Here is a 26,333-nt window from a genome sequence, read left to right as displayed (position 1 = left end):
CTACCACACCTTCCTCATCGATCCAACGCTTGAAGCACGTCTACTGTCACTGCAATTGCTCCAAAAATCCCTCCCTCTTCGCAGATACTAGCTATTGAAGCTTCATGAAGGTTTGCCTGACCAGCTGCCGAAGCATCTGATACCAGCAGACAGTCAAAGCCCATATCATTGCCATCTCTCATCGTGCTGGTGACGCAGACATCGGTCGTCACACCACATAGTATCAAGTTCTTGACACCGCGATTGTCCAGAAGTAATTTGAGGTCGGTATGCTGGAACGCACTTCTGCCGGGTTTGTCAATGATAGGTTCTCCGGAGACTGGTGATAGCTCAGGAATGATCTCATGTCCTTGCTCCCCACGAACCAACAGACGACCTAGTGGACCTTGATCTCCAATTCCAATACCACTGGGGTTATTACGACTGCGCTTTTGTTCGCGAGTAGATAACGTTGACAGATCGGAGCGATGACCTTCTCGTGTATGATAGATAGGAAATCCGTGGGACCTGAAAGCATAAAGCAGCGAATGAATATTGGGTATGATAGCTCTCGTTGCTTCAATTGAAAGGCCTTGGGAGTCTAGGTATCCTCCTGGAGAGCAAAAGTCCATTTGCATATCCACGATAATCAAGGCAGTAGTCGTTGGACCTAAGTCCGTGTTGTACGGCCAAGGATATGGCTTTGATTCGATGGTAGTATGGCCTGGGACGTGGGTGGCCATGCTTGGTAACGATTTTTGGGGACTTTTTCGTACGGCAATCGGGCCCAATGTTAGTTTAAATGCCTTATTTGGCTAGATGGCACCACCAGCGTCCTTGTTGTGGTAGGTGATGGCACGACAAGTATGATTGTGCGATCACGGTAGAAGACTAGGCATGCCCTTAGGCTACTGATGAACCCTCGCGGATTTCCTAGCGTTGATAGCATCGTACGTAGATTGACGATCGAGATTATGTTCAGTTTTCGGGCACCCGCGGGTTGTCAGCCTTGGTGCATTCCATTTTGATATTTATTCTGGAATCTGGGTACATCTCTGCGGTGAACTCCGCCGATCTTCTCATTTACACAGATACGGGGACTCCGGCTTTGGCGCCACACCCCATTACATGTCGAGAAATCGACCTCGATGTTCCTGACAGGGCTCATTACGTTCGGATAGCAAAGCGCAATATATTAGAGAGTGCTGTATGATGTGGGAAGGTCGCCCGTGTCCATCATATTCATGATGTCGAAAATGTGGAGGTCGTCTTGGTCTAGACCATGAGACGTCAACTGTGAGCGTTGGTGGGTAATTGGACTTTGAGAGACTCCGGGAAACATCAGCTGATCATTGATTAAATCCCTGGATGGATGTGGATCAAGTTGTCTTATGCCAATGGCATAATCGGGAAGATAATCGAGACTTGAGCCTCGGCGAATGGTAGTTGACATCCTGGCTTGCACAAACACCCGCACAAGGTTGTTTAGAGCTTGACATAACTGAAATAGGTTTTCCACTCGGTTAGAGAACTTTCGACAAGGCTCTAAAGAGTTACCAAATTGTTCAATAAGTTGCAGGTCATCAATGCTACCTTGCTCTATTGAGTAACAAAAGAGAACGATGAAAGGTATGAAAGGGCAGAAGAGAATAATCCTGCCCATCGAAGTGTGTCAGCACTGTCCAGTCTGGTTCACATTTCATTGCATCGCATTCTCAACTTACCAGTGCATGTATGTTGTAAGCAAATCTGTGTTCGTTCCAAGGCTACGTACATGGCTGAGGTGCGCATGTATCGCTTTTCTCGCCGTTTCAATGCACTCTGCTGCAAAAATTCTAGAGCATTGTGGTGTTACCTCGGACAGGTCTGGCGGAAGTGCTCGATAGACGAGAGTGAGCACTGACAGGTTGGCAAGCTCATCTGATCTTATCAAAGCCAATTCCACCTCGCCCCCCGGGCTAGTGGTATCAAGCTCCAGTCGTTGAATTCGATGTTTCAGTTTCAATCGTTCAGCTTGAAGAATATTGGCACAGCCACGTGCGGATAGTGAGCGGTGCTCTGTTGAACCTCTCAACGCGGCTGGACTGTAAAGCTCCTCATATATTTGACCTTGTACTCCGGCCTGTGCCAACCAGCATTGGATGGTTTCGCGGTGGATTTCGAATTCTCCCAGATTTTGCAAAGTGCGATTCAGCGTGATTTCATAATCCTGCAGGACAGCTGGGCGACCAAGTCGTAGGGCTAAGGCTCTATCGAGAATGTAGACAATCCAGAACAGCGTTGCCCGAATGCTTTTTGTGTGCTCGTCCTCTCCAGGTAGCAATGCATCTCGCTGATAGCCAAGGCTGATGCAGAGCTGACACGCTGTTGAATTCAAAAACCATGCTTGCGACGGGTCCGAGGTCTCAACAGCATAACTAGCACCCAAAACCAGTGCTATTACATTTTCTTTCCGAGCAGGGAGTAATAGACTCAGACTTTGCAAGGTTGCCTTGATATTCTGCTGGCAGATTTTGCAATAGCTTCGCAGGTTGGCCACTCTCTCGCCATCACCAGATTTACTTGCTTCAATGATCTCACCTTGGAAGATGAAAAACAGTCCAACATTGACGATGATGAACGTCGCCTTTGTGAACTCTTCTGTTGCGAAGTAGACTTTGCGGCATTGTTCCGTGAAGTATTCGATGCTTGTAACGGCACAGATTAGCTCAAAAGTCGGAGGCAACCTTTGCCTGAGTTCACGGAGTAATTGAAGGGTCACATCTAGAGGGGGCATTGGCATAGCTCTCGGATCTGCAATACCCGTCGCACCTTGATCATGGGAGTTATCGTCCTTGACTGGTCTGCGAATTGTCAGAATCTGGTGTAATGCTGAAAGAGCATCATTGACTCTGGAACCGGCTTCACCGAGAGAGCTCTTCTCGATAGCCTGCCTTGCGAATGAACCTGCAAAAGCGACGTGAGCTCTGACAGAACTGTCACCCTCGAAAGCATGCTCAACGTCTCTCGTGGTGGAAGCGGGAGTTCTGGAATTAATTGATTGTTCAGCATCAACACCTATGTCTGAACAGCCAGACAGTGCGGTGTTTCCTTGAGGTGTATCAGAAGTCGCTGTATGCGAAATTGTATGCATTTGAGAAATGGCCGAAGGATGACTCTGTGATAGATTGCTCAGGGATTTCTCTATTCGACCAAGCTTATATTCAATGCTGTCAATCTTTTTCTCATATTGAGCCGAGATCAGAATACGTTGGCGGTGTTCCCTTGGTTTTGGGGCGGAATTTGAGAAAGAGCAGTTGAGTTTGACTGTCGAACATTGCGCACATGGTACTTGTCGGTCACATCGAATCTTTCTGGTGCGACAATGGTCACAAGCGCGAATGGCTACGCTCGTCCCGGCAGCCTGGTCCAATGACAGCATTAGGTATAAGGATGCAATTTTCGTGCGAAGTTTGTATGGAAAGGACAATTGAAACCATCATTCAGAAGAACCAGCACCGCGATGTAAGTGCAGATGGGCCAAAGGTGTAATCCAAGACTGTCTATCTCCATGCTACTAAGCGCGTACTGGTGATTTGACGGTTTGATTACAGGTCATTGTACTTACAAAGATAAGGAACCCACCAATACCGAGGAAGCCTTCATTGCGTAGGCCTTTCTACGCAAAGCGAAGTGGAGAAAACCTTCCCTAGCAAGGCTGGGAGGACGACTTGTTGTTATCATCAGAACAGATTGCAAATTGTGAATCTACTGAATATCATGCAGAATCGTGTTTTGATGGCAAGCAAGTCATGTGGTGTGGGAAGGATCAAGTTCAAGTTGTTGGACGACGCGTTTCTCCCAAGCTCCCACGTCTTGGCAAAACTCCCTTCTTGCTTGACGCGTTCTTTGCACTTTCCTCGTAGATATTGTATCATCAACCGCTGCCCTTAGTTGAGACAACAATCCACAACACGCAAAGGAGGGAGTCATCCTCCCGGATAAAGACGACTTTGTCGTCTCAGAGGGTAGCGCCTGGCATTGTGATGGGTGCTCACCAAGGGCTGTGCCTATCATTTCGGCATCGGAGCTCCGCGGTTAGCGATCGCCCTTATCAGTGCCCGCCCGTTGCGGCAGGCCACCGCTTCTCAGCTGATACAAACAGTTTGTGTCTGATTCTATGCACATTGACATCGGCCAATAATGAGTGTACAAATTGACATGAGAGTACTCAGCCATGCTTCTCGATCGTATCATCAATTCTTCCGCGCCGCAAGATGGCGCTTCCTGTGATAGACTTTGGTCCATTCCTTGATGCATCAAGCTCGTCATTTCAAAAGAAACAAGTTGCATTCGAAATTGACAAGGCATGTCGAGAAGTTGGATTTTTCTACCTGAAGAACCATGGGGTTCCTGCCGAGTTGGTCGCCGACATGCTTGCCAAGACGCGCCATGTTTTCGAAACGGCAACACCAGAGGAGAAGGAACGTCTCGCAATGAGAGGGTCGGCAGAGGGAGGAGATAGCGCTCGGGGTTGGCTGAAAGTCAAGAACGCAGCTGGGGCTCACGAAGTCAGTGCAACCACACCAACATTCAAGGTGAGGATACTGATGACATGTCGAAGGCGGTAGATTTCTTCCGTCCGGTACCAGTGCAGGAGGCGCCATACACAACAGGCATGGGCCCCAATCTATGGCCTTCAGTTCCTGCAGATTTTCGCACGACAGCCGAAACCTATATCGACCAACTGGAAAATCTAGGAAATTCCGTTATGAAGGCAATAGCAATCGGCTTATCGGTTGATGAGAGTATCTTTCTTGACCGCATCGATAAAGCATTCTGGAATTTGCGCATTCTTGGCTATGAAGGCAGAAAAACCCGGAGTGAGAGTGCAGCAGGCATTGGAGAGCACACAGGCAAGGCTCTGGATCATCCTTGTTTTATCGCTACATATTACTAACATGTCAACTCCGAAGATTTTGGCATTCTCACATTTCTCCTGACAGACTCTTGCAAGAAATCTCTACAGGTACTAAGCAAGACGGGCGAGTGGATTTGGGCCGACCCAATCGAGGTGAGTCCATACCCCAGCATTCATGCACAAAACATCGACCTGGATCACTGAAGTTTCGCAAAATCATAGGGCTGCTATGTGTGCAATATCGGTGACATGTTGTCAGAATGGACACGAGGCGCATACAAGTCCACATTACATCGTGTCTGCCACAACAGTGATTCGCTCCGCATTTCAATCCCATTCTTCTTTGACCCGAATTGGGATGCTTTCATCTCACCGGTGCTGCCGTCCGCGGAGGGTACGATCGATGCCAGCGAGGGCATCCGATATCAAGACAAGTTCATAAAGTCTATCGATTATCCTCTTTGGCGTGATCCGCCGTCAAGTGTCGTGCAGGCTGCATAGAGTATTTACCTAAGTTGATTATGATGGGGTGCGGACAGATTGGAGAATGAAAATGATTCTAGAAGCAAGCATTAAGCAACTGATATGCTTCGTAAAAAATGGAATGCTATTTTCCTGCTTCACAATTGAATGTTGTGCATCGGTGCATGAGATTTGTGGATCCATGGGTCAATCAATGCCTCATGGTGTGGCCTATGTCCCACAATGAGGTCTTGTCATGACACGTGATCAGGCTGGAAATTAAGGAGAAAACTTGTCGTTCTAAAGCGTAGAGGCACTCACTCCCTCACTCTGCAATCTCTCTTCGCCCAGGTCTCCATTTCTTGGCTCCTCAAGTGCAAGTTGTTCCAAGGCCCAAGTATGTTGATGTGCGTTTCGCTCTTCGTGGAACCAGGCTCTCCACACGTGTTCAATGTTGTCCTGAAACTCATGACTTCAGAAATTTTCTGGCCATCCATATTCCAACGGAATATTTCTTGTCCTAGGCAGATTCTCAGGGGTCCAGGGCTACTTCTGTGTCAGGAGAATTACAAATCCAAGATGCTCGACATTACTCACCACACCACCGGGGGGAGCAACTTCGGAGTTCAATATTATGTTCGCCGAGGGGATCTCCTCCAGGGCTTCATATTCCTTTCGCATTGCGTCGAGGAAGAAAAAGGCATTCATCTCGGTCACGTCTTTAAATCCTTCGTCCAAATATACCCAGTCTTTGATGGTTCCTGTGTGTAGGATGATTAACCAATTAGAACGTAGCGAGCACATCGATATAGTTCCTTACCTCGATCAGCATTCACCAGCAGGTGTGAGCCATATGACGGCGTTGCGATACTTAAGGGGAGTAAATTGCCATCAAGGAGGGGGTTTCCCTCTTCATCGACATCTTCACTGGGACAGACAGGATGTCTACATGATTCGAAGGAATAGTCGTGCGAGTAACTAAGAATCTTGGATTCGTAGGCAAGGTCGGTGTTGGCGACATCTGCCCAAGGAATCTTCTTCAATAGTTCGATTGAGGATTCACTAAGTCCGCTGTTCTTTGCGAGTGTGAGGTCTAGATCGAGATCTTTGTGAGGAGGCCACTTCATCTGCGTCTCTTTGAGGTAGCCAAACTTGATGAAGAATTTGTAGAGCTGAGTAAGACTGGCGGCGATCTTATCGTGTGAGCTCATGATTTTGCGCAAGCAGGGTGCTGAGGTGCAAGAGTTGTTATTATGGCGTGTGACTATGGAGTTAAAGATTATTCTACTGGCAGGTGTTTTGACAGATCCTTTATTTGTTCCTTTTCCTCAGGCAGTGCCATTGTGCCAAGCCAAACCATGCAGCATACTTCAAGAACACAAATGCGTAACTTGTCGTCACAGCGCTGCCTGTCACGCTCTAGTCTCTTGCAAATTCGCGTAAATAGTTAGTGCAAAGTTGTAAACTTTGGAATGCCAGCTCTCTTCAATGTCCGATTGGGTCCGCGACGGTGGTGGTGAAAAAGTCATACCTTGTGAAAATGGCATGCGAGTTTCGAGATCTCTTTCATCAGTAACGGAACACGCCTCAACAACCTCAGAAGCGTAATGTATCATTATAGGTGAACCGGTAGCGGCATCTCGGAAGATGCCGATGCTACGTGGATATATTTGGTGGATGGTAATGATAATGAGGATTGCCATGGCCGACAGTCTTCGAACTATGCAAAAAATCTGCGGGCATCAGCTTAGATTGCAAATGTCGATACTGGTCCCCCATTATCTCAATGACTGTGTCGTCGAACCAGGTTGAACCATGAGGGTTTTCCCATTCCATGTAGAAAAACCTGCCCAGGACTGGCTGCAGATAAGCCCAAGTCGCCTTGTTACTTTGCAAAGCTTTTTCAACAAGCTTCTGCCGAAACCAGCGTCCAGCCGCGTCACCCAACCTTTGCCACTCACGCCGCTCGTAGAACGCGCCAAGGAATAAAACCCAAAGGTGAGCATCTGCGTATGTATGTAACTCTTTTTCAGTAGACATCTTCAAGGCTTGCGCTATCGTCGCCCGTAGCTCATGCATAAGGCTAGCGGAACAGTCTCGAATGTCGACAGAACCGATTGTAGTGGTATGGCCCATATTGCGGAAGTAGTAGACCAGTCCAAGTGTCAATGCAGCTTGAGTCAGCCGTTGGCCAGAAGTGGCAGTGGAAGTGGACTTGGTATATCGGTCATCTCGTAAGTCCAAGTAGAGATTCAGGGCCGACCCTAATGCCCATAAGCTCTTCGTGGCAAACCAAGAGTATGCCAGCCGCTTTTGGGCGGTGGGACCCCACGCAGACTCGGGAATCATATGCTCTGCATAGGTATTCATGTGTCTTGCCGTAGTAAAGTAGTCTCGCAGTTCTTTGCACTCCACGTTTCTATGCACCCCTGTGGATATTTCGGCCCCGACCAAGGGCAAGAGTGGTTCCGCAAGTGCCCAGAAACCTGAGCTAATCTCACCAAACCACGAGTAATCGAACAATGGGCGACACATAAACTTGGACACGAAATCGATGTCATCGACGGCGGCTTGATACAGCATAACAACGTCGACTAGACCTTGAGAAATGCCTTCTACGAGGAATCTCTTTAAAATGGGGCCATATATTGCGACAGACATCCGATCCTCCCCAACAACACTTGCACGATACAGGAAGTAGATCTGTGCGATTAGGACCCTGGCTTTGGCGGGATTGACTGACGTCCCATCCGTTGGCAAAGATTTCTGGAGAAGACTACAACTTTTCGTCGCCAAAGCCAGTGCTAATCGGTTTGCGTTTGGCCTTGCACGTTCGGGCAGGAGCATGGCCATATTGCCAAGGTAGCTGGCTATACATGCTAGACTTGCGCCTTCGCTATGCAAACCTTCGATGGCAAATTCCCAAGCTTGGACGCCGATGCCCGCCGATATCCAATTTGACCGATCGGGGTTCCCCTCGTTGATTTTCGACATAAACTTATTATGATAGTAGATGCTTGGATAGATTGCATCCCGCATGAAGGCGAGGACTCGATTGATTTGAGGCGTAATTTTGATAGAGAAAGACCCAAAGGGATCCGAATTACCTTCTAGTAGAGAGAGTTGGTAAGTTGCGACCGGTACCTGAGTTGTGGCTTGGTCTAGTTCTCGTGTTGTTGAGATCAAGCTTTTGACAAGAACGTCTTGGGGTGTGTGATTTTCTGGAGCACACTCAACCTGTGTTGACTCATTCGACTGTGTCGGCTCTTGAAACGATGGCGCTTCTCTCTCACGAGCCTGACGTCGCCTTGCATGGGCTGCTCGGGCAGCATGAGACCTTCGAGCAGCATCTTCTAACTCACGTTCTCGCACTGAAACCTTGATCCCGTCTGGGAGAGCAAATCGAATAGTAATGTTGCTACACTTGGCGGTCATATTGATTTGATGGCCACGGAGAGAAATTACGAGAAAGAAAACGTGGGTGATGAGGTGAGTTGGCACCGTAGGGAGGGAAGGCTGAGAAAGCGGTGGAATGTTTCCGCGAGTCTTTCTTGTCTGGAAACGGCATATCAGTCAGCAGCTTGCTAAAGAGGTAATACATCCCGATCTTGTAAGGCATTCAAGAATACCACTCATTAGGCATACTTGGACTGCAGTGCTGTAAAATATGGCAGCCCCCAGAACTAGTCTATAACAGGTTAGAATGGTGATAAGGTGTGTGAAACGTCTAATTTTTCCCCTTGAATATGATAGATAAGCAGCATACTGACTCACCATGGAGCTTAAAAGGTTCATCACTACCTTGTATTGCATAAGCTAACAGCTGTCTGACGCTATTTATCTGCAGGCATGCCACCCACATGAGGTCGTGACATTGGTGAGTGTTGCGATGGGCCAATAGGCACCGAGAGAGGGGCTGAGAATGCCCTTCTGGAATCGAGTGTTTGGAGAAACCAAGTTATTCATATAAATTGCCATCGGCATGCCTTCCAAATGGGTCTCTCTCACCATTGCGATGCCGACGTCGTCTATGTACCGAGTCACTTTTATTCAGCGCTTGTGCATTCTCAACAGCCCACGCGGAAAACCAGCTTGAATATGCCAAGGAAGCCGGCAGGGGGGCCTCTTGGGCACGTTTGGCGAGGGCATTTGACACCGCAGAGATGTAAATCCTAAGTAACTTCAGCCAGGCACTGGCACCCGTAGCCTGTGCAGCAACAGAAAATACCAGATGGCCATGGTCAAACAATTCATCTCTATCCAACACACAGGAGGTGCGCAGACCAGGATCTTACTGGCCGCGTTGTAGGTGTGAACCGTGCAACAGCGTGAGGAGATATACTCCCAATGCTAATTGCAGAAGCTTCCCGACGTATGCAGCCGAGTGTTTGTGGTCGGATCGGCATGGCTCGTTTGCGGAACTCACCGGAGTTGTCCATCAAGCCAGAAACCTCAGATAGCTTCTGGATATATGGTTGACTCGCATGATGAACGCCTACCCCATCAGGAATGATAAGCCTTTACTAAGCAAGCCTTAGCGCGCCGTTGAGACCATTGGGCCGAAGCTTGCGTCCGTTAGCGTCGATCCCCACCTATTCTAATGCCCCACTTTACGAATGCAACTCTCGTTACCTCGTACAGCTCGTGTCCGACATGGGGCAAGCCATATATTCAGCTCTTGAAGACTTCGAATGCCTTATATCGCTCCTTATGTTGTCTAGTTCTTACTTCAGATGATTATGGCCGCACTCGAGGATATCAAGAGAGTGGAGGCGACTATACTGGGACATATCGCGAATGTAGACCCTGTGCAATCTCCATCAGGCGAGAAAAAGATATTGATGCAAGAAAACTCCCTCTCCACAATCGACGTAGAGAACCGTGCCGCACACAAAGGTGACGACTCTGATGGAGCTGTTGATTGGACTGTCCGCAATGTTTTTGCATTCATCTTCCTGTGCATGCTTTATACCGGTACGCGCACAAGCAAGAATCAATGGTAGCACGCTGACCGTTTCGAAGGTTCCCAAATCATCCTCTACTTTGTCGGTGGTTCCTTGGCGTTCATTGTCGCCGACTTAAAAGCTCCTGATACTGCAGTGTGGCTGCCGGTCGCGAACACTCTGGCCACTGCATCGATCGCTCCTTACACAGGCTACCTCCAGGATCTGTTCGGAAAGCGCTATATCGCCCTCTTTGGATCACTACTTATTTCGATCGGCATTCTGGTCCTTGGGACTGCCCATGGCTTTAGTCAGGGCGTGGCTGGAATGGCTTTAGCCGGTGCTGGAGCAGGCATTGGAGAACTCACTGGACTCGCTGGGTACGCACCAAATCCTCCACGGTTCTTCAATCTACTGACCCATGCCGAAGCATCTCGGAGGTTGTACCTGTGAAGCACCGTGGATATAGTATGGGTATCATGGCAACCTTTATTTTCATCTTTACCCCATATATACTCTACAGCCAGTTGTTAGGAACACATTCAACATGGCGTTGGACGGCTTGGCTTTCATTGTGAGCTCCCACTTCCATACTGCAGGCCGAAGCTGCCAAGTTAACCAGCGGATAGGATGTACAATGGACTGACAGGGGTTGGGTTGTTCATCTTCTATCACCCGCGTAAGCATACGCGTGCAGAAGGATTTTTGTCTCGCGAAATCCTGACAAAGATGGACTACTTGGGCGGCTTCTTATCTATTGTCGGCTTGACTTTGTTGTAAGTGGCTCTACTTACTATGCTCGTCCTCCCAATCAAAGGCTAATCATCCGTAGCCTAGTCGCATTGCAAGCCGGTGGCTACACACATCCATGGCATAGCGCATATGTGCTGTGCTGCCTCATCGTTGGACTCGCCCTTATTGCGACATGGATCGTTTGGGAAGCGATATTTGCACCGTACCCCATGGTCCCGGGAGCATTGTTCAAAGGGCAGCGCATTGTCGCCATCGCATTTGCGACAGCGTTCGTGGGTGGGATGAATTTCTATTCAGTGCTGAATTTCCTCCCGATGGCATGGTCGAGTGTCTACCCCAATGATCCTATTCAGGTTGGCTTAAAGGGTCTTGCTCCAGCTATCTCAATGACAATAGGTGCCATTTTGTTCAACGTGGCCCTATCAACGTTCAAGAACAACAATCGTGAAGTGCTTTTGACTGCGGCAGTCATCATGACTGCCTGTACCGGAGCATTGGCCGCGATGACACCCGACAATCCAAAGCTGACAGTCGCGCTTGCAACACTCTCAGGCCTTGGGGTTGGAGGCATGATTGTTCCCACCGCCACTGTTGCATTATTGGTCACACCTGACGCCCTTCTTACCACGACCGCCGCTCTCTCACTTACAGTTAGAAGTGTTGGTGGTGCTGTTGGGTATTGCACATACTATAACATTTTCAGGAATAAACTCATCACCAAACTCCCAGCTCTTGCAGCCGAGTATGCCATCAAGGCTGGCCTGCCATTGGCCGACGCAAAAGCCTTCATCACGATTCTCCTTGGCACGCCAGCAATGATTACTACCGCCCCAGGCTTTTCTCCTTCGATTCTCGAAGCTGCTGAACTTGGTATCCGGTGGGCGTATGCCGACTCGCTCCATTTCGTCTGGTACACCACTATTGCTTTCGGATGCTGCGCAATAATATGCTGTATCTTCCTACCTAGTACGGTGAAGTACCAGACCAACAGAATTGCTGTTGCGCTCTAACAAACTCTTGAAGGTATGTTAATGTGTGATGTTGAGGGCGTTCACGCTGGCTAAATCTTGACAGCGAGGTCGTGTGACATATGTTCAATCTTTAAGGAGTCTTCCTAGGACGCTGGTAGGTAGATTCTAGAGGAATTTTCATACGAGTGTGTTCATCAAGGTCTAGCTACTTTGGTTATATAACTCTAACCTTATGACAGCCTGCTATTCTCATTGATTACCTTCACCCTGAAACTGTCGACCGCAAATTTACGAGTTTTGCAAGCACTGGAAGCCGGTAGGCCTGTTTGGATCTCAGATGTGACCTAAAATGGTTACGGACCAAGGTAGTTCAGATAAGTGATGTATAATAAGGCGCGTTTGAATGGCGTGAAAATATCTTGGTCGTCTGATAATGCGCGAGAGTGATGAAGCACCCGCAGATAGTCATATCCGTGATATTAGATGTCAGACATACATAAAGCGATAGACTATTGTAATAAAATTAACACTTTATTATAGTACCGTCTTATTATGTTTCTGCACGGTGCAATGGTGAAAGTGCCTCCACAGCTTCCCCACGCGCTATAATCAACGCGGATGATGCCTGGAAAATGCTATTTACTTCTTTACGCTATTTATTTCTGCTTGATCAGTTTGGGCCTTCAGATCTCATCTACTGCACGAATATTGTAGATTCTATGCATCAGGGTCGTGTATCAGCTCATGTTCGAAGTAAGAGTATGTTGTTCTCGTCATCTAACAGAAGCAATGGCCCACAATACCTAATCGACCTCGCAGTCTGCAACCCAAGGATGTTCCAAAGCCTGATGCGCCGTGATACGCTTCGATGGGTCCAGATTCATCATTGCCTTGATCAGACCTTTGAAAATCGCGTCCTCAATCTCTGCCCAATCCGCAAAGGGTTTGTGCGGGATGTAGTCTTCATTTCGCTCTTCCCATAACATCCGCAGGATCGAGCAATTGAACTCATCATCACCAATGTGCTTCATGAGTCCGTTAAATCCGTCCTCGTCCCCAAAATACGAAACCTGGCGCTACAGGCGGATCATAGCAGGCAGTGCATCCAGTTCTTCATGTTTTTGAAAATCGTCATCGCGGCCAACGATCACACGCCCAAACATAGCAAAGATATACTAATGATGTCATGTCAGTGGCCAGTACCTCTGTCTAGATCAATGTACTCACCACCACGCCAAAAGAGAATATGTCTGTCGGCTTGTTGAGAGCACCCCGGACATGGGCGGCTGGACTTCGCCAATTATCGTTGCCAGCCAGCATCCCTTTGATGTTCCTAGATTTTGGTAGGTAGCACGCATTCTCGAAATCAATGATCTGCACCTCTTCGATTGTGAGTACTTGATCGACGTAACAGCAGTCTACCATAATATTGTCAGGCTTGATATCTGAGGATTGTTAGCTGAATCAAAAGCAAAGAAAAATTGCTTCACTCACCCAAATGGACAATATCTTGGTCATGCAGTTCGGCAATCCCTCGCAGAGTGGACTTGAGGATGTGCTTCGCGGTTCGAACTGGGATTTGCTTCGAAACCAGGCTCAAGAAGTCGTCGGTCAGGTATTTGTAGACAAATATGCGTTGTTCTGCAATGGTGTCTAACGGTAGACGTAGATAGGAGGTTTTGGGAAGGCTAGGACCTATATCTTCGTTGAAAGCCGAGAAAATGTTTTCGGGAATATCCTTTAGGATAAATTTGTCATGCCCAGATCTGGAGAATTGTCTGTCTACCAATCTTCTGGCAATGTGATGGGGAAGGGGAACTCAGACGTTGCCAACCAGAGGCGTCCCAGGTGCTCTCTTTCTTGAATCAACTGATGAAATACATAGCAACGACCACTCGCACCAACCATTTCACTGGAGGTAGATGCCATCGCCATCCTAACACTCGTTCGGAACAACATGTGGCTGCTTCGCTAAAAGCCCTGAGATTTATTATTAAGATGTCCAAGGTTCACGTTTCAGACTCCAGCTCGAAGCGCAGAGGACGAAAAGCTAGTAGTTGAAAGCCAACAACAGTCACAGGCAGTACGTTAATATAGCCCACCTCAAGGTCAAGCGGTGACGTGTAATTCTCGTGCGCCGAAGTCACTGAGCACCTACCGTGATTCATTTACCTGCTGCTTGCCAAGAGGCATGTACTTCTATTGTTGAGGTATAGTGTCACAATTGCTTAGGTGTGAATAGCGGGCTCCCGACCTTTAAGGTCCGAGGAGCACAAAAGAGTCTCGTTCATCTGCTTTTCCAGGCTTTCACACCTGTGGTCGGACTCATCTGCAAGCGCGACACAAGCTCACATTGGGGCACTATGCTCACGAAATCCCCCTCTTGTATAATCGAGTCTCTGTGCGACTTAATGTTGTTAATCGCGAGCATACTCAGGAGTTCAATGAAGTTACAATTAACCTTGAACCTTTTTTTAGTACCCCTTTACCCCTGCCCCACTAAACATTCCCCAACTTCGAAGTAGGAGCCCGCTAACGGCAAGGGGACAGCCGAGGTAAAACTGAGGTATGGGGAAGCCGTGATATCTTCCGCGGGCCCAAAGCTAGTTGCTGTCGTCAAAGCATCCGGTGACATGGAAAACTGAACATACGTTTCGAAAAGCACGATCGTAATCATCCTTCGATTTGTCCTTCCTATTGTCCATCGCCTACGTCCAGAACTATTAACGAGGAAACCAGAAGTAACCAGGCGAGAAACGCCCCGAGAACCGAACCCCTCACCCAGAGGCCACCAAGGGGATATCATATCCGAGCCTCGACCTCCAAGCTCTGTGTTCAACCAGATAGTATTGAACCCAATACCACACAATGGGCAACCAAAAAAGCACGACCGCACGAACGACAATCGACGACCCGGTCTATTCACAGCCAATATCATCGGACACGAAGCCTGGTGCCGATGTGTCAGGAAACCATGCCGGCAACAACGGCTCGTTGGTCGTAGTGACAAGAGACGATCCAGTCTATTCGCAAGCTGATGCTACTACTGAGACTAGTCCCCACAATAGCAATAGGGATGCGCAGTCTTCATCTTCCCAGATCAATGATCCAGTCTACGGACAGCCGATCGCCAGCGCTGCGGCTCCAGATGCAGGGGCACCAGCGACAGCGAACCCGGGCCAGGGATCAATCTCGCCAGCGAACGATCCTGTCTATTCACAATCCGCTGGAGATGGCTCGAGGATTCAGGAGGAAACCACGCAAGTGATTGATCCAGTCTACGCACAGCCGCAATCTGCGCCTACAGTGCCGGGTCACCCATTGGGGACCACAAAACCCGGACAAGGAACTATCTCCCCATCAGACGACCCAGTCTACTCGCAGCAGACGCAGGTGACGTCGAGGCTGCAGCAGCTCAGCTCTCAAGTGTCGCCGACACCGTCTTCCGAACCTGGAGCGGGGATTCAAGCGAACAGCAAGAAAGCACGCAGATCTAAGCGCGCCGCCAAATCCTCAGGCTCCTCATCAGATCTTCCTGACGACTACTCCGACATCCTCGCACAGATCACCAAACTCCAAAACATCGCTTCGACCCCCGACCCAAATAACAGAGGTTACGTGCGCCAAAAGACCGCAGGGAAGCTCTGGGCACGCGAGCGAATTAACCAGCTCCTCGACGCAGGGTCATGGCGAGAATTCGGCTCTATCACGGGCAGCGTGACATGGAAGAAAGACGTCGAAAACCCACAACGCAAACACATCGAGGACTTCACGCCATCAAATAATCCGCAGGGGTTTGGACGCGTGACATGTCCACGCACTGGCCAAAGACGCCAGATCTATTTGACAGCGGATGATTTTAGCATTCGCTCCGGCCATGCCGACGGTGCCACTATGGGCAAAACGTTACATGGCGAGAGTCTAGCGCTGAAGCTCAAGGTGCCGGTGGTCAAGCTTGTGGATGGGTCGAGTGGGGGTGGAAGCGTCAGCACCATTATGACGAATGGGTATTCGTATATCCCGCATGTCGTGGTATTGGCAACGGTGGTCAAACAGTTGAATAAAGGGATTCCCAATTTGGGGGCTGTTGTGGGACCGGCAATTGGACTGGGAGCTGCCAGAGTGGTCAGTACACATTTCTCTGTGATGGCCGCGGATATAGGGTCGTTGTTCAATGCAGGACCTAAGGTCGTCGAAGGCGCTACTTTCGAAGAAGGCCTCAGTTTCGCTGATCTGGGCGGCCCGTATGTTCATTGCACAAACGGGACAATCGACAATCTGGCCAAGGACGAGGCTGAATGTTTCGAGCAGATCCGCACCGTGTTGGGTTATCTACCAGACTGTGGCGAGCTACAAGCTCCACCAGTGAGTCCTTGCGACAACGATGAGGTCAATCGAGAGGATATCGCCTTGCGAAGCATCATCCCTAGACGCAAGACGCGAATGTACAACCCATACACGATCATCGAGAGTGTGGTGGATCGTGGGTCCTGGTTCGAAATTGGAAGACTTTGGGGCCGCACAGGCATCGCAGGACTCGCGAGGTTGGGAGGTCGACCCGTGGGTATTCTGAGTCTCAATTGTGAAGTCAACAGTGGTGCTTTGGACGCCCTGGGCAGTCAGAAGTTGATGAAGATGATCAAATTCTGTGATGTATTCAATCTGCCCATCCTGCAGTTTGTGGATGTTCGTAAGTATGCCCTCGTGTTACTGCATCTATGGCCACGCTAACCCCTTCTGTACTTCTACAGCTGGTTATGCAATCGGAACCGTGGCTGAACGCAGCGCAACGATGAAATGGGGAGTTGAGCTGGCCAAGGCCTACTATTCCACAACCACACCCATCTTTTCCGTGATCACGCGACGCGTCTTTGGTGTTGCTGGTGGTGTGATGCTCGACAGCCGAGAACCCATTATGCGCGTGGCGTGGCCTTCAGGAAATTGGGGTTCACTTCCTCTCGACGGCGGGATCGAGGTAGGTCACCGCCACGAGTTGAAGACGATCCGAGAGAAAGATGGCGAGGAAGGTTGGAAGAGACGATATAAGGAACTCGAGGATGAGTACATTCGACTCATCAACCCAGTGAGAACAGCGCAGCCCTATAATATCGAGGAGATTATCGATCCCAAGGATACAAGGAAGATTGTGTGTCGTTGGGCGAAGGAGATGTATGGTGTGGTGATGCAGGAGAGACTTGCAGCTCGAGCCAGTGGTAAGCTTCATGCTGTCTTCACATGAATGGAAAAGACAGGGTGAAAGCGACCTGCAGTAATGGAGATGGTGACTAGTTTCAATCCTTGCCTCTCTTGTGCTCGTGTCTGTGCTCCATCTCAAGTTCCTTGAAAGCACTTGGTCGCTTTCTCAGATCATCCATTTTCCCGATGCCCTGCAATGTTAGATAAACATCTGTGCCCCAGCCGTACATACTCTGCAGTGTGATGCCTCCACCAAAGTATTCGGCGTATGCCCTTCCTAGAGGCAAGCCGTATCCCAAACCCGCGATGGAGCTTTGATTGCTGCCACTGGCTGCGATTGCGTTCAACCCCTCAGAATTGCCGTTGCCGCCGTTAGCAGCTTCATCGGCCTCTTCCTTGTTGAATGTTGTGAAACTGTAGCTCCAGATATTGGGCAAGGCTTCTGCTGAAATACCACCTCCCCGGTCACGAATCCGAAGAGTAATGCACGGAGCAGCGGTTTTCAGTGGAGGCATCTCACTATCGTCGCCCGAGCAATATTCTTCGAGGCCATCCTGAGAGAAATCATGATTAGTGCTTTCCGTCACCGACAATTTTTTGAGAGCGTCTAGCTTGGTGGTCGTGACATCAGGTGCTGAGGCAATGGTAACTTCTATAGGGTATTGCTCATTGCCAGACTCGATGGTGGCTCGAAATGCGTTCTTGAGCAGTTCTGTAATGATATATTCGACATGCATAGGAATGTGTGCGAACTCAGCGTCGACTTCGCCATTGATGACCAAAGACGGTCGAATGCCATACTTCAGCTCACAAACCTCAGCTACAAATGACTCACATTGTCGAACGATACTTGCAGGTTGAAGTGCGAGGTCAATGACACCAACATGGGATGGATCTGGAGGCTGCAGAGCGGCATCACCCGTACTGGCCATATGTAGTGCAAGATGCTGTTCAGCACAAAGACGAGTGCCGATACGTGCTCGGAGATGTTGATCAAGAAAACGGGTAACTTCAGCCGGATCAATGTATTTTCTACACTGAAGAAACCCTTGAGCAAGGGTAGGTATTGTGTTGGAATGGGTGCGGACTAGATCGGCCATGACCTCTGTGAACTTGATCTCTTCTTCTATCGTGGTGATTGATTTCTTGTAGAAAGGTTCGAGGGTGGACAAAGAATGGAGATAGTTGTTGTAGATCTTGGAGACGTTGGGGTTCGCCACGACAATAAAGGGGAGATTTCGAAGGGCTTGTATGCGGTGAGCCAGACGGGCAGGTAGACGAGAGAGGGTGAAGTTGGCGGATGAGAGGAGGGCGGCATCGGGAAGAGGTGGTTTGCCATGTCTGTTGAGGGAAGTAAGGTGAGCTTTGAGGACTTGTAATGGGGACGTATAGCAATAGCACTCACTTAACCAGATCAGCAAGGGTCAAGGGCTGACGAGGCTTTGCAGCCAAGCGATAGACTTCCTCATCTGAGATCGAAGCATTTGAGGGAGGATGAGACCATTCATTGATGTCTGGAGGGAATGGTTGTTGGGTGGTTTCAGGGGCAGTCCATCGTCGCGCAGTAGTGGAGAAGCTGCACCTTTGAATGGTGCGTTTCCACATTTTGCTGACGGTGTCTTAGGAGGGTTATTGAGCCATGAGATCGTTGATAGAGTGAAAAGTAGAGGTGTTTATCTTTGGTCGTGTGGTGGGCATGCGTGGGATGACTCGACTTGTTTCTCCGCATTTGGAGGGATGATCCCTCCGCAAACGGAAACTCTGCCGATGGCGTAATCCACCAATTATAATATGTTATACTCAGCCTTGCACCCCTGACCATCTTCTGGCATGCGACACGAATAGGCTTTCTCAATACACCGCTATCAACATTGATTTAATATAGAAGACACGGGTCTGTTTGTTTAAGGTATTTCATCGAAGACGATCAATTGTCTCAAAGTATTGAAGGCGGCGAAAAGATGGTGTGCTATTTGGGATGATTCATTGAATTCGTGAAACATTCATCCTACTTCACATCTGACGTCTCAAACATCCATCGACCATCTGTTCTTTTCAATTGCACCATCGACCCTCTCGCGACGCTTTCCAAAGCACTGATTGAATACTCGTTGATAGCAACTGAGCGTTTTAACAACGGCCTGCTCACCCCCACGGAATTTGAGCTTCTATCTTGCTCTTCGGGAATCCTATCGCCCGATGCTGGATCTCGCCCGGTAGCTGACACCACTGCGGGCACGTCATAAACTGTAGCCCTCGGCCTGTTGTCCTCCATTTGCCAGGAAAAAAGGAGCGGGTAAGGGGAAGTCCTCCAAATGGGGAGTTTGAGTAATCTGGATTGGTAGATCGTAATAATCAGATTCGCGAAGCAGATTAAGACAATGGCGAGTGGGAAGATGAGCCACGCCCAATGGACGTCCACGAAAGTGACCACAGTGTAGACTTTTCCCGAGATCAGAGTGTCGCCATTCTGTTGAAAATAGTTCGTGAACGCTTGAGCGATGCGGGCTGAAGAATTCTGCATAGGTCCAGTGATGAAACGCTGAGTGTTCGAAGGAGGGTCCGTCAAAAAGGAGCTTCTAACTCCGCCTGCATACTTTTGGCTCCGCAATGATTGACCTCCAAGGCTGATGATGGTCCTATCCAACAACTGCACTATGGGGTATATATTTGCGTTCGTTGACTGGCCTGGTAATATCTTGTCTAGTACCTGGAATGTATGATTTCCGAGGGTGGCCGTCCAGTTGTAACCGAAGGAAGTACTGCCCATCATCGGGAAATATTCTCCCCAGGTCTGTTCCTTGACTTGTGTCCCTAAAGATCCATTGAAAAGCGTGCTCACTAGTTCCTTCGCACACAAGCTGATTGTGCATTTCGTAGCAGCTTTAATCTCAAGCCGCAGTCCGTCTTGGGATTCACCAAACTTAAGATAACCCAGAGTACTGTAAGGCCCACTCATGTTGCGAGTCCCATCTCTAGGTTTTGTGGCATCGAATACGAGTTCCTCCGGGTAAGAGAGTGTTTGTGAAAGATAACCACTTAGATCCAAGACGGCAGTCACGTTAACAGGGACATCAACTGGTGGGGAGTCACCAACAGTTACGGTGTAGTTGGTCGATGAATTCCACTGCCAGATGGGATATACCAGGGACAAAGTATCTGACTTTTGCTCTTCTGGAACGTACATCTCGCTGAAGCCTTGAAAGTCGTCCAGGTAGTCGGTGGTGGCGAAATAATGCAATGATTGATCCTCTCCACGATCCAGGGTTGTCTCGTTAACCGCATCAGTACATGATGAGCAGACCGATGCTGTGTAGTACATTGGCCAATCGCAAGAACTTCCGGTGCAAGATGGTTGCAATGGCGCCACGACGTCCGAGTAAAGCCCCTGTAAGAGAATAGAATTGTAGATCAGGCTAACATTCGAAGCAATTTCAAGCTGGCTTTGTGTAATGGTCGTCGAAGCGCGAAGAATGGACGATGTGCCCTTTAGTTCGAGATTTCGCAATGGCAGTTTGAGGGATTGCTGCACAAAGGGTTCGAAGCCAAGGGCCAATACTGTGATGGCCGCCACAATCATCACAACAGCACTAAAAATAACCCATCATCAGTGGTCATGGCATGTATGATTTCAGACAATGAAGACTACCTTTTTGGATGTGCTACCAACAAGGCAAAAGATCCTAGTGGTCCTCGTGTAGCGTCATCGTAGCGAGAGATAATGCTCAGACTGTTCTTGGATTTGACGAACTTGATCCATTTTTGCTGCGCAATAACCGACGCTGCTACGAATAGTACAGCAGCACGGGAGATTGTGGCCAGTATAGCGATAGTTGCAGTCAGCTGGACACCGTCAGTCTTTTTTTCACGCTTAGAAGAAGTGGTTTACCCACAGAAATTCCGCTTGTAGCCCGAGGCTGTGGCTTCTGGTCATAAGCTAAAAGAATGCCAATGATGCTGATAAGACATGCAACACAAACCGAGATGCCAGCAATCTCCCATATCCATGTGTTATGTGAGATCCGATGCCATCTTCGTGGGTGACTCTGGAATATTGTTGGCTTAAACCAAGTCTTCTTACCGTCGGATGACTTTGCTTTGCTTGAAGCAATAAGAGGTGGTTCGAGAGAATGGGATGCTTCTGCCTCAGCATCACAACGCTTGTTGGTACTTTGGTCTGGTTGCATTATTTAATAGGCGCGGATCATGAATGTTCTGCATGATGTACTCGGAATAAATTCAGAGCACGTTGCTTGCGCTTTCATCCCACGACGACATCATTTGAGCGGGGTGGTTACAACCCCTTTTCGACATCTGGTTATGCAAATTAGATGTGACACGAAGATGAACCCTCGCGCAATGGGGGCGGTCGTCAAGCAGTATCCATGGGCACGAAGATCAAACTTAGGAACACGATCCGAGGCAGCCAACCATATGGATCTAATGTTGCCAGGACACATGATAGTTGAAACATGCTCTGCCACAGTTTGAGTGCTACTCCGTACCCCGTCGCAGTAAATACCGTTCAACACGTTTAAGAACCTTGTACGGACAAAAGGGCTTGCAGTCTGGTCCTGATTCTAACTACTCGTAGAGATCAGCCCTGGGCAACGAAAAACAAAGTGGTGCACTCATTGGCGCGTGAAGGGGTAGCCACCCCCGCACAGGGGCGGAGGGCCGCCTAAAGCTCACAGACTAACCAAATCTATACAGGGAGCCCTGGCTATGGTTATTAGCTAGGTAGGTACCCATCACATACATCTATTCCAGGTAGCTCGGGCGGTATCCGTACCTTGCAACCTACGAAGTAACTAGTTAGTGAGTTTTGAGCTTCAAGCTTTCACTCATGAAGCCTCACAACCAGAATTCATTCACTTCATTCCTTATCCTGCGATATTGGCTCTCACTCCCAAGCGGATGGCATTTACGGTTGGCAAAGCCCTTTTTTTCGTTTGTTGGAGGCATCCCAATGCACAGATTGCTTTCATGTCACTATTGAACCATCAATTTTGTGATATTTGAGACCTACTCTTTCTACACCACGTATTACGTCCGGTTCGCATGCCTCACAACATTGGCACTATCAAACTAGCTACTGCTTTTATCACTCAATGTTGACGAAGCTGGGCTTATCATTTATCATTTGGTTGTGGTGGTTTCAGAGCCGAGTTGGTGCCCAGAGTCCATCAATTCTTTCAGTGTCGACTCCGATCAACTATGTTACTGCGACGACAGAGCTCGCAGTGCTCTTGCCAGTCCAGTTGGCATCAACTACGCCTACACTTTCACGAGTCTGGGGCTTCGCCAACAGCCATGTGACCGCGATGACGGCTTATGCAGTTGTTGAAGCTTTGGATCATGTCAGTGGAATGGTGGCTATGCAGACAAAACCAAACGGAGATTATACACTCGTCTTTAGTTCACTCTTCTATTATGGCGACAACTCCACGGCCACTGATGATGACTACTATGCATTTGCAAAGACATGGATCACCTGCCACGCTACGGCACCGGAGGATGGCGTACGTACATGCAACTCGACAGGCGAGGTGCTTACGGGCAAGACAACGACAAAGACAGGGACCCGGGTGGAACCCACCACAGAGGTCTGGACAACGACTACGAGGACCTATGCGACCCAGACTTCACTGATCTCGAACTCTGTTCTCATAACGATGAGTGACCACATGAGGCCCGCGTCCTTCGAGCGCCTGCTCACACGACGAACTTCCTCGACAGATGAGAGCACAATAACTGCGGCACCAAGTACAGGCTGAGCAGTCTACTCAAGCAATGAGGTCTATCACCGGTAGAGCAAGATGGCGTGGGCGAATCATCGACCAGATGAAAATGATATACAAGAGATCACCCCCAGTACATTTATGGCTGCAAGCCATGACTCCTGGCATGATCAATGGGACCAGTCTGCGGTGCTCAACCAACAGAAAGACATATCAATTGGTATAGCGCGAATGCTCACGGCGGCCGCCCATTCACGAAATCCGACCCCGAATCGTGCGCATCGCCCAGCAACACAAATCACAACCAGAAATTCCCTCTTGAGTCACTCAACCTTGCCTGTCGGCAAACACCGCAATATCACTCGCAACCCCAAGTCCCGCAGCCTCGTCGCCCCGCGTATTCGTATCCACCGCGACTCAAGGAAACACCACCACCTGCATCCAATCCCCAACACCTGGTACCGCACCCTTCTTATCTCCGCCAGACAGGCCCCCCGCACCAAAAGCGACAGGTATACCGATAACGAGGCGCTAAGCTCTTTCAAGCGTATTCGGTTTAGATCGTCCTCTACCAACATCAATTCCAGTGTTAACGACGAAGAAAGCGTCGATTCTGCCGCAAGATGAAACAATGATTCTTTAGAGAAGCACCCTCGGCACGCTTCTCTGGAGATAGTGCCAGACCGTGCTTAAACGCGACATTATGTCCGTTTCGTGCTTTAGAGTGTCAGAACTGCAATAACGACATCGATTGATGGGGAGAGGTCTGAATATTTCATATCAATTACGGGACTTAGTTGGTGGAGTTAACGCTTATTCGCACGCTGGTTGACCGGGTTCCATGGCTGGTATCGACGGAAGAGGAAAAGGAGCTGGGGAGATATAAAATCTGGCGATGAGCGACCGTCGTCTTGAACCTCGCTCATAGCTCTCAAGCCATCCAAGCCATCATTCAATAATCACTGTGCCACCGCCTCCATCCAGTAATAAACGGCAGCTTATACTCTCAATCAACCAACATGGCACAAAGCACCTCAGCAACTCTACCGGCCACGCATCGCGCCCTCCGGCAAGATAGGCGTTTCGAGCCTCTTTCCGTACAGGAAATCCCCGTCCCGACCGCCATTCCAGGCTCAGCGGTCCTCCGCGTCCAAGCCGCAGGCATCCTCAGCTACATGAAGCAGATCTACAACGGAGAGCGCAACTACCCGTATCCCGTCCCACTGACAGTCGGGTCGTCGGCCATTGCACGTGTCGTCGCACTGGGTCCTGACGCCACTCGGCTCAAGGTCGGGGATCTATGTCTCTTGGACGTCACCATGCGTGCCAGAGACGGGAAAGGCGACATATTCCTCAGCGCCATCACTGATGGTTTCACTCCCGGCAGTAAAAAGTTGATGGCTGAAGGTGGGTATCGTGATGGGACTTATGCCGAGTACGTGCGATTCCCGTTGGAGAATTGCTATCGGCTTGATGAGAGGAGGTTGCTGGGGTCGGTGGACCAAGGAGGTTTGGGTTACACGGTTGAGGATCTCTTGTACATCAGCAGGCTGCTGGTTCCGTATGGCGGCATGGGACCTTTGTGTATCGATGTCAAGCCGGGAGAGACAGTAGTCGTTGCACCCGCGACGGGTTCATTTGGCGCCGCGGCTGTGCATGTGGCTTTGGAGCTGGGTGCTGGAAAGGTCATTGCAATGGGGCGGAACACCACTGTGCTTGAGAGGGTGAAGGCACTGGAGACAGAAGACAAGAAGGAACGAATCGTCACCGTTCCGCTAAGTGGAGTTCTGGAGAAAGACTTGAAGACTTTGGAAGAGGCCAAGAACGGTGGAGATATCGATGTGTTCTTCGACATATCACCTCCTATGGCAAAGGATTCTGCTCATATCAAGGCTGGTGTCTTGTCTTTGTGCCATGGGGGCAGATTGTGTCTCATGGGAGGTCTCCTAAACGATCTTGCCCTCCCGCATTCCAAAATCATGCACTTTGACCTGACCATCAAGGGCAAGTGGATGTTTGAGCGCGAGGATGTGACGAGTTTCATCAAATTGGTGGAAAGTGGTACCATGAGGTTGCATAATGAGAAACAAGAATGGCACATGTATGGAAATCAATATTCCAAGAAGTATGATTTGGAAGACTGGGCCGAGGCTTTTGACGAAGCAGAGAAGGTCGCGAGTGAGGGTCGTGTTTATTTTGCGTCATGAAGTAGAACGAAGTTCTCCGTATTGATAGCGAGCAGAAGCATCCCAATTTTCAGTAGTTCAATGGTCGGCTAAGAACCAAGAACATAGAGATATACGTCCAATTGAATCTAATGGGGACAGCAGTAGATGGATCGTCTTACTGCAGACTCGGGCTGGGCAAGACAGCCATACGTCCACAAGAAGCCAAATGCTGCACGACGAACAAACAATTGCTCAATAGACGACAACGTTTCTATGGCAGTAACGATTGTCTGCTATCAGAACAATATAGCGAGTAAGTGAGTAGCGGATAATGGCTTGATGAACATACAAATGTTGATCCATAATGAGTGGATGTGCGGATCTTCCGTGACTATGATCTGCCGCCTAGTACGAGCACTTTCTGCACAGAGAAGATGGACATCAGCGGTAGTGGGTTAAGTTTGTCCGCTACAGCTTCAAGATCATTAGCCTAGGGGTCCTTACCGAGAAAACTGGAAAGACTGAGTGGGATACAATTCCACAAGGAGACTGTTGAGTGGCCAGGACCGAGGGTCCTTGAAGAGCGGAACAAATCGAGGTAAGGACGAAGTCGATGAGATCGCAAAAAGGAGGCAGAACCAGATATTTGTTGTCACGATACTTGTTCCACGCTGCTAGAGTGGACTGAATGTATAGGTACTAATCCTGTAGATGTCGTCGAGATTTAGCTACACAGGAGGCACGAGGGGCAGGTTGAAAAGGGGGTTGCTGTTGAACGCTTGGCAGGTGCCGCCGCCTTAGGGATCTAGTTGCCTACCTAGGCATCTACTTAGTACTTTCCTGGGTACTCGTAGGTGCCTTATCCGCAGGTATCCAAGGTAGAAGTCGCAACTCAACTCAACCATGAATCACAGCCACATCTTCTAGTTAGTGCGCATTCATGGTCCTTTGGGCTCTCTACCTTCAGCCTTCAGCCTTCTCCAGCTGCTCAAGTCAACGCCTTACGAGTATGCTGTCTACCTAGGCACCTACGTAGGTAAGAGCCCAGCCGCCCAAAGCCTCGAGGCATTCAACATGTTGCTGTTACTGCGCAGGTTCCTCCTACTCTTGTCGACTGCCTCCTACGATCCCTCTGTACAGTCGATTACACTGCCATAGCCCAAATACTATGCTCTTAGTTGTGGCTCAGGGTCTTGGTCATATCCTGACTTGGCCACGAC

General features: G+C 49.2%; 13 protein-coding genes across 13 annotated transcripts; 5 read left to right on the top strand and 8 right to left on the bottom strand.

Annotated features, from left to right (window-relative positions):
* Window positions 1-14: 14 nt before the first annotated feature.
* Window positions 15-722, bottom strand: LTR84_002121 (uncharacterized protein; the record flags this gene model as incomplete). The annotated part of the gene is made up of 1 exon (XM_064845735.1): window positions 15-722. The coding sequence occupies one exon, from the start codon at window positions 720-722 to the stop codon at window positions 15-17; it is 708 nt and encodes a 235-aa protein (XP_064706589.1).
* Window positions 723-1,699: 977 nt separating this feature from the next.
* On the bottom strand, window positions 1,700-3,112 carry LTR84_002120 (uncharacterized protein; the record flags this gene model as incomplete). The annotated part of the gene is made up of 1 exon (XM_064845734.1): window positions 1,700-3,112. One exon carries the CDS (start codon window positions 3,110-3,112, stop codon window positions 1,700-1,702), a length of 1,413 nt encoding a protein of 470 aa, XP_064706588.1.
* Window positions 3,113-4,235: 1,123 nt separating this feature from the next.
* On the top strand, window positions 4,236-5,380 carry LTR84_002119 (uncharacterized protein; the record flags this gene model as incomplete). The annotated part of the gene is made up of 4 exons (XM_064845733.1): window positions 4,236-4,556; window positions 4,583-4,895; window positions 4,965-5,032; window positions 5,102-5,380. The coding sequence occupies 4 exons, from the start codon at window positions 4,236-4,238 to the stop codon at window positions 5,378-5,380; spliced, it is 981 nt and encodes a 326-aa protein (XP_064706587.1).
* Window positions 5,381-5,887: 507 nt separating this feature from the next.
* LTR84_002118 (uncharacterized protein) lies at window positions 5,888-6,552 on the bottom strand (the record flags this gene model as incomplete). The annotated part of the gene is made up of 2 exons (XM_064845732.1): window positions 5,888-6,102; window positions 6,162-6,552. The coding sequence occupies 2 exons, from the start codon at window positions 6,550-6,552 to the stop codon at window positions 5,888-5,890; spliced, it is 606 nt and encodes a 201-aa protein (XP_064706586.1).
* A 445-nt stretch (window positions 6,553-6,997) lies between these two features.
* Window positions 6,998-8,776, bottom strand: LTR84_002117 (uncharacterized protein; the record flags this gene model as incomplete). The annotated part of the gene is made up of 1 exon (XM_064845731.1): window positions 6,998-8,776. One exon carries the CDS (start codon window positions 8,774-8,776, stop codon window positions 6,998-7,000), a length of 1,779 nt encoding a protein of 592 aa, XP_064706585.1.
* Window positions 8,777-10,080: 1,304 nt separating this feature from the next.
* LTR84_002116 (uncharacterized protein) lies at window positions 10,081-12,047 on the top strand (the record flags this gene model as incomplete). Its single annotated transcript, XM_064845730.1, has 5 exons — window positions 10,081-10,315; window positions 10,364-10,664; window positions 10,715-10,858; window positions 10,914-11,060; window positions 11,117-12,047. 5 exons carry the CDS (start codon window positions 10,081-10,083, stop codon window positions 12,045-12,047), a joined length of 1,758 nt encoding a protein of 585 aa, XP_064706584.1.
* Window positions 12,048-12,811: 764 nt separating this feature from the next.
* Window positions 12,812-13,039, bottom strand: LTR84_002115 (uncharacterized protein; the record flags this gene model as incomplete). The annotated part of the gene is made up of 1 exon (XM_064845729.1): window positions 12,812-13,039. One exon carries the CDS (start codon window positions 13,037-13,039, stop codon window positions 12,812-12,814), a length of 228 nt encoding a protein of 75 aa, XP_064706583.1.
* A 45-nt stretch (window positions 13,040-13,084) lies between these two features.
* On the bottom strand, window positions 13,085-13,943 carry LTR84_002114 (uncharacterized protein; the record flags this gene model as incomplete). Its single annotated transcript, XM_064845728.1, has 4 exons — window positions 13,085-13,183; window positions 13,236-13,453; window positions 13,503-13,774; window positions 13,834-13,943. The coding sequence occupies 4 exons, from the start codon at window positions 13,941-13,943 to the stop codon at window positions 13,085-13,087; spliced, it is 699 nt and encodes a 232-aa protein (XP_064706582.1).
* A 933-nt stretch (window positions 13,944-14,876) lies between these two features.
* On the top strand, window positions 14,877-17,247 carry LTR84_002113 (uncharacterized protein; the record flags this gene model as incomplete). The annotated part of the gene is made up of 2 exons (XM_064845727.1): window positions 14,877-16,698; window positions 16,760-17,247. The coding sequence occupies 2 exons, from the start codon at window positions 14,877-14,879 to the stop codon at window positions 17,245-17,247; spliced, it is 2,310 nt and encodes a 769-aa protein (XP_064706581.1).
* A 52-nt stretch (window positions 17,248-17,299) lies between these two features.
* On the bottom strand, window positions 17,300-18,809 carry LTR84_002112 (uncharacterized protein; the record flags this gene model as incomplete). The annotated part of the gene is made up of 2 exons (XM_064845726.1): window positions 17,300-18,545; window positions 18,610-18,809. The coding sequence occupies 2 exons, from the start codon at window positions 18,807-18,809 to the stop codon at window positions 17,300-17,302; spliced, it is 1,446 nt and encodes a 481-aa protein (XP_064706580.1).
* Window positions 18,810-19,212: 403 nt separating this feature from the next.
* On the bottom strand, window positions 19,213-21,391 carry LTR84_002111 (uncharacterized protein; the record flags this gene model as incomplete). The annotated part of the gene is made up of 3 exons (XM_064845725.1): window positions 19,213-20,794; window positions 20,854-21,047; window positions 21,098-21,391. 3 exons carry the CDS (start codon window positions 21,389-21,391, stop codon window positions 19,213-19,215), a joined length of 2,070 nt encoding a protein of 689 aa, XP_064706579.1.
* Window positions 21,392-22,528: 1,137 nt separating this feature from the next.
* On the top strand, window positions 22,529-22,981 carry LTR84_002110 (uncharacterized protein; the record flags this gene model as incomplete). Its single annotated transcript, XM_064845724.1, has 1 exon — window positions 22,529-22,981. The coding sequence occupies one exon, from the start codon at window positions 22,529-22,531 to the stop codon at window positions 22,979-22,981; it is 453 nt and encodes a 150-aa protein (XP_064706578.1).
* Window positions 22,982-23,964: 983 nt separating this feature from the next.
* On the top strand, window positions 23,965-25,152 carry LTR84_002109 (uncharacterized protein; the record flags this gene model as incomplete). Its single annotated transcript, XM_064845723.1, has 1 exon — window positions 23,965-25,152. The coding sequence occupies one exon, from the start codon at window positions 23,965-23,967 to the stop codon at window positions 25,150-25,152; it is 1,188 nt and encodes a 395-aa protein (XP_064706577.1).
* Between the last annotated feature and the right edge of the window lie 1,181 nt (window positions 25,153-26,333).

The sequence above is a fragment of the Exophiala bonariae genome (assembly GCF_035927105.1).
Source record: "Exophiala bonariae strain CCFEE 5792 chromosome Unknown scaffold_12, whole genome shotgun sequence".
Lineage (NCBI taxonomy): Eukaryota > Fungi > Ascomycota > Eurotiomycetes > Chaetothyriales > Herpotrichiellaceae > Exophiala > Exophiala bonariae.
This window is presented reverse-complemented; position numbering and strand designations above follow the sequence as displayed.